This window comes from Berghia stephanieae, chromosome 2 (genome assembly GCF_034508935.2).
Source record: "Berghia stephanieae isolate SIO BIC M18660-M18661 chromosome 2, UCSD_Bste_1.3, whole genome shotgun sequence".
NCBI classification, from domain to species: domain Eukaryota; kingdom Metazoa; phylum Mollusca; class Gastropoda; order Nudibranchia; family Aeolidiidae; genus Berghia; species Berghia stephanieae.
In genome coordinates, this window is record NC_088361.1 from 39,410,185 (window position 1) to 39,420,184 (window position 10,000).

General features: G+C 39.1%; 1 protein-coding gene across 1 annotated transcript in view; it reads right to left on the bottom strand.

Annotated features, from left to right (window-relative positions):
• Positions 1-456: 456 nt before the first annotated feature.
• LOC144966783 (uncharacterized) overlaps positions 457-10,000 on the bottom strand; it is a 55,601-nt gene continuing 46,057 nt past the window's right edge. Inside the window, exon 3 of the mRNA XM_078903563.1 lies at positions 457-999. Within this exon, the coding sequence (XP_078759689.1) occupies positions 726-999 (274 nt within the window). The 3' untranslated portion in view covers positions 457-725. The remainder of the gene's footprint in view (positions 1,000-10,000) is intronic.

Below are 10,000 nucleotides of genomic sequence, written 5' to 3' on the forward strand. Positions count from 1 at the left end.
TAGTAACTGGTTCTAAAATATCGGAACAATGCTGGAAGCCCTTATGACATACTTCGACGAGCATAAAAGTGTATCCAGAGGAGAAAAACATTATAAATCTGATCATATTTTGACTTTTATACATTCTGATCTCATGCCATGTGAAAACGTTCTAGCCAGCTTGAAGAATAAAAAGTACCGATTTTCTTTGTTTAGAACCAAGCTGCTCGTTGCTGGGCGGACGTGACATCAGACTTGTATCCTATTTCCAGCACCTAGGTCATTCCGACATAATACGGCTTTTACATGATATTGTGTGACTTATGTCCAACACCCGACGTGCATTTACTTGCATGTCTGATAACCCAATTCCTTAGGGCTTATTGTTGTAATGGAAATGTGAGAAAAAAAAAAAGACCCAAAACATTGTCCATTACAAACTAGGCCCATAAGTGGGTTCGGATGACATACCTGCATACATGTACACGTCGCCAACACCTAATTCATCCCCATATAATGAAATGCCGCTTTGAAACGTTGGGTTGGGTTACATATTACACTCTTTATTCATCTAATGAAATACGTTACCTTGAACGGGGCCACTCTCTTCCTGTAGTGAAAAAGAGCGAAACAGTCCTTGATGTTGGCGACTCGCTCTGTGTTGATGTTGGTGACTAGAGGAGGACGACGGGATGGGGGCAATCGTTCCAGTAGTCGCTTCTGCCCATGTTCTGGCCGGGTAAGGGTCAAGAGAAATTCTTCTTTGGGGGGTCGAATCCACAGGGGCCAATATTGTGGTGGACATGGGCTCCCCCTGTCCTTGGCAAGTTGAGGAGGTAGTTGTGGGGCTCTCCGACCGCGTACGCTGAGGATAACCCAGCGTAAAAAATGGCCGCCGCGACAGGGTGAAAGGTTAAAAGGTCAGGTGTCAAATTGTTGTTGGCGTTGTTAGCTGTCTCTTTATTGAAAATATTTTTGAAGTGATCTTTCCTATTGTTTGACTGCTTGGTAGACGTAACTCTGTCCATAAAAAAAAAAAAAAAATAGAAAAGAGAGAGACATATTAATATGATTAAAAAAACAAAACAAAAACGAACCCCCCCCCCCCCCCCCCACCAAAACCCCCCAACAAACCCCAGAGCAGAAAAACAACAAACCCCAGAGCATTTATATAGGGCAATATCTACTAAACGTGCTCAAAGCGCTTTTCCAAGGTGTCCTGACCAACGGCCATACGTAACATATAGAGCAAGATGACACCTGCTAGGCGATAATACAATTTTTTTTCGGACAGAGACAACGTTGTTAACGGCCAGGTACTCATTTTACTCCGGAGTACGGTGAGAGAATGTGAGTAAAGAACCTTTTCCAAGGACTCACCTATGCGCCGAGCGATCGAAGCGCGAACCCAGGACCTTCCGATCCGAAAGCGAGTGTCATACCACAAGAACACATAGCCGCAGGATTAGGTAAAAAAAAAAAAAAAGGAAAAATAAATAGTAAATCCAACCCACAAGACGCATGGAGTCGAATTTTCCCCCGGTTTTTAGACCCGGATAGCAACAATTGGTTTCTACTCCTTGGATAGGACGCTGGCGTAGTGCAAAGTCAAACCTAATAGACCCTACTACCCTATCAGATCACGGCACAATCAAGGACCAAAACCGATTTCTATGCTTTTCAGACCAGTGCTCTACCAACTGAGTTATAGGTGCCTCTAAAAAAAAGTTTTAGATTTTTTTAGTCTTAAAATAAAACAGTCTTATTAATAAGAAAGATAAAAGAAAAGTCATAGTTATAGCAGAAACAAAAATCCCAAGAGAACAAAACTATTTAAAAACAACAACTAAATAGAACAACAATCGAACACAGAGAGACCTATTCAAGTGCATTGATAGAGCGAGGATGATGTCACTCAGGTCTTTTCTATTGTTTTTTGCCATCCACGTGTATGAGTAATTGGATTCAGTAGTCTGATGTCACGTCGCCCAGCAATAGCGGCCATCGTTGTTCTAAACAAACAAAAAAAAAAATCTGTACTTTTTATTCTTCATGCTGGTAAGAACTTTTCATATGTCTTGTGATCAGAATGTGTAAAAGTCAAAACATGATCAGATTTATGTTTTTTTCACCTCTGGATACGCTTTTATGCTCGTCGGAGAAATATTTCATAAGGGCATCCGCCATTTTCCCGACAGTTTAGAGCCAGTTACTAAGTTACCATGCGTCATTACGATGGAAGTGACGTTACGACTGTTGAAGCGTATTCTCACTAAACTGTATTAACCAGACTATAAACGTTCAAGGTTACACATAGTTTTGAGTGTTGGTCCGTTAAACTTCCGGATGACAATGCTATGAGCTTCTTAGCCAAGCGCATACTATCTATAAGTATAAATTAGTCCATCATCATGATTTTTATTTTTCATATTCGAGTACAAAAATTACCAGAGGAGACGGGATTGAAATGTTCATCCACAGATAAAAAAACTAGCATAAGGGAAAGTTTTCTTAAGAGAACAACTGCAAAACTTTGGAATAGAATGAAGAATGAATTTTAAAGAATGTTGCTTCTGAGGACAGATTAAAAATGATGCTTTATAAAGGAATAACCAATTGCTAATATGAGTAGGAGTGGTTGGCCTAAATTGTCCTTTATACAAAAAAAAAAAAAAAAAAAAAAAAAAAAAAAAAAAAAAAAAAAAAAAAAAAAAAAAGAACAAAAAATAATCCAAAACAAGCAAACCCAACCGACTCCCCTTCAGACACGAACTCAACCAAAAAGAAACCCACGAAAAAAAACTATTTAAAAAGAACCCCCCCCCCCCCCCCCCCCCCCCCCAAAAAAAAAAATACTCCCACATTACTTCCCTGAAAAAGAGACAACCAGAAAACAAAACAAAACAAAAGCAAAGCTACCTCAGCCCCTCCGTCCCCCCCCCCCCCCCAGAATTTCCTCCCCCCCCCCCTCCACCCCTTCTCCAAAAGTAACAAAACAACAAAACAACAACCCAAAACTAGAATATATTATTACATAATGCACTTTGTCAATTAATTCACACAAACAGTCACATACAAGCTCTCTCTCTCTCTCTCTCTCTCTCTCTCTCTCTCTCTCTCTCTCTCTCTCTCTTCCACGCACACACACACACACACACACACACACACACACGCACACAAACGCGCAAACAATAGACATACATTAACTTAGACAACTGACGAATTTATTGTTTAAATAATATTATGAAAATTAACAACGGGAAGGAATCATTGTTTTACTCTCATTGAAATACTTTGATGGTTAATCCCCCTGATTAAAACCAAGTTAAAAAAGATTAACAAAAGATAAAGAAAGATCCAAAATAAACACACAAGAAAACAAAAAACAAAACAAAAAAACACAAACAAACAAAAAAAAAACAACAAAACAACAAAAAAGAAAAAACAACAACAAACAAACAAACAAACAAAACAAAACAAAAGAACAAAATAAAAACAAAAACATAACAAAACAAAACAACAACCCGCCAAAACAAAAGACAACCCCCCCCCCCCACCCCCTCCCTAAAAGGAAATAACACCTCACACCTCTCCAAAAAAAAAAAAAAAAAACAAAAAAAGAAAAAAAAACAAAAAACAAAAAAACAAAAACAAAACAAAACAAACAAACAAACAAACAACCCCCCCCCCCCCCAACAAAACAAAAACACGGTATCCATTTGGTAAAAATGTGACCCACGAGTTCAGACCGGTATTACGTCTGGAATATTTAGAAGAGGAAAATAGGGTTGAAATTCGAAATGTTGAGTTATGAACTTTAAGCGACGAATATAAGTACAAAAAAGGGCGCCTAACAGGCGACTGGTACTGTATGGAATGAAAATGTGGTTCCATATGATCTTCTTTAAGGAATAAATGAAACATTTTGAAGCGCTTAGAGCACGATAAATCAGTGGAAATGCTGTATATAAATTAATGTCCACACATCTTTTTTACTGTTTATATTTTTTTGAAGTCCTAATCAAATCACGCCCCTCAATGGAGGCGTCTATTATGACTCCGAATTTTTGACTTTAGCAAAATATTCAAAGTCCTTCTTCTTCTTCTTCGTTCCCGTCACGTCACATGGTCAGTCCGGTCTGGTGAATGAAGCCCACAGTGGTCCTGAGGTCGTCCTCACTGCCGTACAGCTTCTTTGAGTATGGGGTTGGGTCAGGCCAGAAGTTCCTTCTCAACTGGTTGTACCTTGGACATTCCATTAGGACATGATGTCCATTTTCATTTTCAAGTCCGCAGTCACATTGTCCAGAGGCACCTGCTCTGGACCTCCTCCACATATGCTCCTTTAACTGGTTGTGTCCAGTTCTCAGTCTGAAGATGATGACCTGTTCCTTTCTGTCGAGCACCTTGATTGGGTCATTCATGTTGTATTCTGGGTGCTTCTCTCTCCATCTCTGAGACTGGATAAATTTGGCCATTTTGTTAATTTCTCCTGTTGAGTACGTTGGGGAGGGTTGCTGCATGCGACTGCCTGCCTTTGCCAGTTGGTCAGCGATCTGATTTCCAAGTATCCCACAGTGTCCTGGAATCCACTGCAGTACAATGTTGGTAAACTTGCTTAGCTTCATGAGGTCTTCCACCAAGGCGTCTATATCATCCGCAAAGGACATCATTATATCCTCCAGAATTTTCTTAGCATCTGTTAAAATCACTATGTGTCTTGGTTTTTCATTTTCTGAGAGGATTTGCTTAACAGCTTCATGGATTGCATCTGCCTCTGACTTGTAGATTGAAGTGCGAGTACCAGTCGGTTTGCTGATCTCCTTTTGTTGACCATTTGTGTACTCGATGTGCACTCCCAGGCCCCCGCACGTGTGTTCTTTATTGCATGAACCATCGGTATAGATTCTTGTCCATTTTTTTTCAAGGTAGTTTTGATCTATGCACTTCTGTACAGACTTCTTGATTTCTTGGCCGTGTTTTTGTTTTGTTGAAATGTCACCAACGGATGTCTTGATTTTCAAGTGATTTTGCCTTTTCCAAATTGGTACTCTGATATTTGCTTTGCATTTTTGGGTCACTATTTCGTCAAGTTCGTGATCTTTTTCAATTTGCTGGGCTCTTTCAATAAAGTGTGATCTTTTCAGCCGCCTAGTTTTCTTTTGTTGCGCTCTAGCGTGAAGAGGCTGATCTGTCATTGTTTTCACGTCTGTGTATTGTTTCAAAATTTTTGATTCCCTTCTTTCTGATAGAGATGTAAGTCCTGTTATGGTTTCCATTGCACGTATAGGTGTCGATTTCATTCCTCCAGTTATTATCCTCATGTTGCTGTTTTGCACTTTGTCCAGTTTTTCCATTTGAGTTTTGGAGCAGTTTCCCCATGCAGATATCCCGTATTCTAGCGCTGGTCTCACATATCCTGTGTAAGTTTGTTTCAGTATATCGGAGCTAGCTCCCCAAGTTGTTCCAGCTAGTTTTTTCAAGAGTTGTGTTCGCTTTACCCCAACTTTCTGACTGTTGCTGATTTGATTTTTCCATGTTAGTCTCGGGTCAAAATGGACTCCTAGGTATTTTGGTGCGTCGTCTTTTTCCAATTCATGGTCTTCAATACGTAGCTTTGCTTTTTCATCTTTTGGGGAGAGTCTAAATATTGTGAACTTTTTCTTCACTGCATTTATTTTCATCGCCCAGTTGTCAGTCCATTCTTTGATATTATCCAGTGTGATTTGCATCCTGTGTTGTGCCTTGATTAAGTTTTGGTCAGAACTAATCAGAGCTAGGTCATCTGCGTACATCGACATTTTCACTCCTCGACATAGTGTTTCTCTTATATCATTTACATAGAGAAGAAATAGTGTAGGTGATAGTATTCCACCTTGTGGGACTCCATGTTTTAGTTTTGCTTCTCTACTTTTGTGACCTTGTGTTGTTACTCTTGCCTTTCTTGTTTTTAGGTAGTTTTGTATCCAGTTGAGCATGTTATGGGATACTTTTGATTTTTGTAGTTTATATACCAGACCTTTTTTCCACACTTTGTCGAATGCTTTTTCAAAGTCCACCCATACCACAATTTTTTTCTTTCCATCCTGAAACGAGTCTTCTATTTCTTGGGATATGTAGGTTACTTGATTTTCAGTACTCCTGTGTCTTCTGAAACCAGCTTGTTCATTTATAAGCACATTATAGTTTTCAAGATACCACATCAGTCTGGAGTTGATAATTCTTTCTACCAGCTTGCACATGCAGCTTGTAAGACTTATAGGTCGGTAATTTGCGGCTTTATTTGCTTGTTTTCCTTCTTTCTTAATTGGGACAATAAAAGCCTTTTTCCATATATCTGGTATTTTACCAGTTTTCCAAGTGCTGTTGTAGAGTTGTAATAGCTTCTTTTTCGCTGTCTTTCCAAGATGGATAAGCATCTCATTTGTTACTTCGTCTGGGCCTGGCGATTTCTTTGTTTTTAACACTTTGAGAGAGCTTTCTAGTTCTTCCATAGTTAGCTTCGTTGTCATTACTTCATCTATGGCTTCCTTGAGTTCCTTTTTTTGTTTTCTGCATTCTTTTTTAACTCTTTTCTTCAGTTCTTTTTCTATTGTGTTGTCACTAATTTTTTTGAACTGCTCCATGAATAGGTCTGCAGCTTGTTGTGGACTGACAAGTTCTCCTTCTTTTTCCAAAGCGGGAGGGGCGTAGTTATTCGGTTCTCTATTTAGGGCTTTTGTAAGTTTCCAAAGTTTATTTCCCTCTTTTTCGAAGTTAAGGCTATGCGTTTTTTCTTTCCATGCCATTTTGGATGTCGTTGCCATTTCTTTTTTAAAGGTAGCTTCTGCCTCTTTATACGCTGCAATATTGTCATCACAGGGGTCTGCTTCAGCCTTTTCTCTTGTTTCCGATACTTCATTACTTAACTGATTAAGATCGTCTGTCCAGAGTGGTATATAATTTTTTCTTGCTCCCCTTGGGATACTTTCTTTTGCTGCTTTTAGGATGGCCTTTGTCAGTTCTTTTGCACTTTTGATGACATTCTTGGTTTTACAGTTTATGTTTTTGCAGTGGCTGTCTGTAAGTTGTTCAAAGCTTTCCCATTTTGCTCTTTTGTAGTTCCATCTTGGGATAGTTTGTGTTTTGTTTTCATTTTGATGATAGAGGTTTGTGATGATTGGCCTATGGTCGCTACCACCCAGTTGGGGCTGTACTGTTCTATTTATCGTCTTTGCTATATCATCTGTGGCAAACGTAAGATCTGGGGTAGATGTGGTTTTCCACGCTCTTGAGAAATATGTGTCCTCATCTTCATCGTCATACAATAGTTGAAGTTTTGTTTCAATTTGCCAGTTTTCTACTGTTTCACCACGTTTGTCCATATCTCCATATCCCCAGCTTTGATAGTGACTGTTAAAGTCCCCTAGTACCAGACATCTTTCTTCCTGGATTTTCATCTTGTCTAAATGAAGCTCTTTGTTTGGTGGGCAACAGCAGTTAAAAATCAGGAGTTCTTTCTTTCCGATACATACTTTAATTTGCTGTATTTCTGATTCCTCTTGTGTATCAATTTTTATGCCTGCGGTGGGGTAGTCGTTTTTTACTAATGTCATCACGCCTCCTTTGTGATCCTTTCTATCATGCCTTATTACCTGGTACCCTCTGATGGCAAATCTCATGTTTTCCGTGAGGTGAGTTTCTTGAATGCAGGCAATTTTGATGTCCTGCTCTTTGAGTCTCTTTTCAAGGGCTATTTTCTTCTTCGCAACGCCCTCAGCATTCCATTGGAGAATTTTAATTGTGTTTGGTGTTCCAGTCGCATGTAACCTTGATCCTCCTCCCCTGGTTCCGCAAGATGAAGTCAAGGTACCACCAGATCGCTTGGGTGGGCCATTGAGGCCCGGCACTAGGCCCGTCCGGCGGGATTCCACGGGCTTCGCACCATATCGGATTTGATTATTGTGACGTGTCATATTGGGATTTAAGCATGCAGTGGCAGTTTCCAGTTTCCTGTGATATTTGCGCCTTCCGACCCCGCTGCTCTGTCTTCGGCGTGCTGTTTTTCAGGATTTGCTTCCTTAGCCTTTGGCCATCCAAGGTCTGTCCACAAGGCAGTGGCGGTTTTGCTTCAGAGTGTCCTTTTCCTAGATCGATTGCGGTCCCCTGTTAGCGAACTCGATCTGTCCGGGTTTTTGTTCGGAGTGTCCTTCTCTTAGATGGATTGCGGTCCCCCATTTACGAACTCCATCTGTCCAGGTTTTTGTTCGGAGTGTCCTTCTCTTAGATGGATTGCGGTCCCCCGTTTACGAACTCCATCTGTCCGGGTTTTTGCTCAGTGTCCTTCTCTTAGATGGATGTCGGTCCCCCGATGACGAGCTCCATCTACCCGTGGTCAGATGGTCTAAGTTTGGAATCCGGAAGGATGTCCTGTAGAGAGTCAGTCCCTTTTCACCCCTCCCCCACGTCGTGGACAACACCCACACCCAAGGGTGTGGACTAGGGGAAGCTGAACTCGACGGTTGATTTCCTCCCTTCTTCCTTCCTTGTTGACGATTCTGACCGTTGTAGATCATTCTTGGTCTGGCCTTTCACTTACGATCATCGAGACACGCAAGCCCTCCGACCGCGACAAGGTCATATGATCCACCGGAGAGATTCAAAGTCCATAACTAGATATGTTCACCGCGACATAACACAGTTTTGCGACTGTGGGTTGCAAGTAGTTTGATAAAGATGGAACAAAATTGACGTCTCTCAGCTTTTGTTATTGTTTTTAGACAACCATTAATTATTAGTTCTCACTAAATTACATAAATCAGACGATAAATGTTTAAAGTTACACATGGTTTTATGTGCCGCATACACTATATCTGGCTGGCGGATGTTGTATTTTACATAAACACATAGCATCAAGGCGTACAAATTAATATTAAATTATTAACCAAAGGTCAAGTATATCCAGACTAAGGGAAGTTACAGAGTTATAATTCTCTGACAAGTAAATTTTTAGTTGTCTCCCCTGAAGCTCGCCTTTGAAATGAAGTGTAAAATTAACTGCTAATGTTCTTTCCGTTGAATGAATTATTCGAATGATTAGTTTTTCAAGCCGGTGTTTCTTATCAAGAAAATTGAAATCGAATTTTAGGAATACCTTTGTTTGATTTAATTAATCAGTTAGAACGACATTTTATTTCTTGTGTCCATAATTAAATAAGGATGTCCTAAAATTCAACGAATACTTATAATTTTAGATTTTTTTCTTTCGCATCTGTTGCTCTCTATTCCGTCGTCTTATTATTTTTTTTAAAGAACACATTATGTGTCATTTGGTTAACTTTGCATATATACTGTGTTTTGAAAAACAATGGTAGCATTCATCATCAACATTCCAAAAAACGATAGCCAAGAAGTTACGACATTCATGACACAAATAGATGGACACGACTGGGCATGTTAGCATCAGTGGCGGTTCTAGCCTATTTACAGTGGTTGGGCAAAGAGGATTCGGTCATATATATATATATATATATATATATATATATATATATATATATATATATATATATATATATATATATATATATATATATATATATATATATATATGATATATATTTTTTATTTTTTATTTTTTTGTTTTTTTTTTAATAAATTTTTTTTTTGATTTTTTTTTTCGCCTTTAAACAAAAAATATTTCAACCACCAATAATCACATTCACAATGAAATGACAATACCAGTAGATTTTAATTCTTCCAAACGTAATCAAAAATGAATCCCGAAAGAGAATACAACTAAAAAATAAAGCGACGAGACATAATGCGACAACACCTTGACAATACAAGTCCATTTCCTTCACTCGAAAAATTAAAGAGATGCTTTAATCCCTCAACGGCGATATTAATATTGCTTTTACATATTTCTGGTTTTCAGTAGTACGTAGTAACCTTAAAGTTTTCATGGAGAAGCAACAACAGCGATATGACTCGAGTTTCATTCAGAGCTCAAATTGCATAATTTTTACTGCTGTCTTGGTGGTCA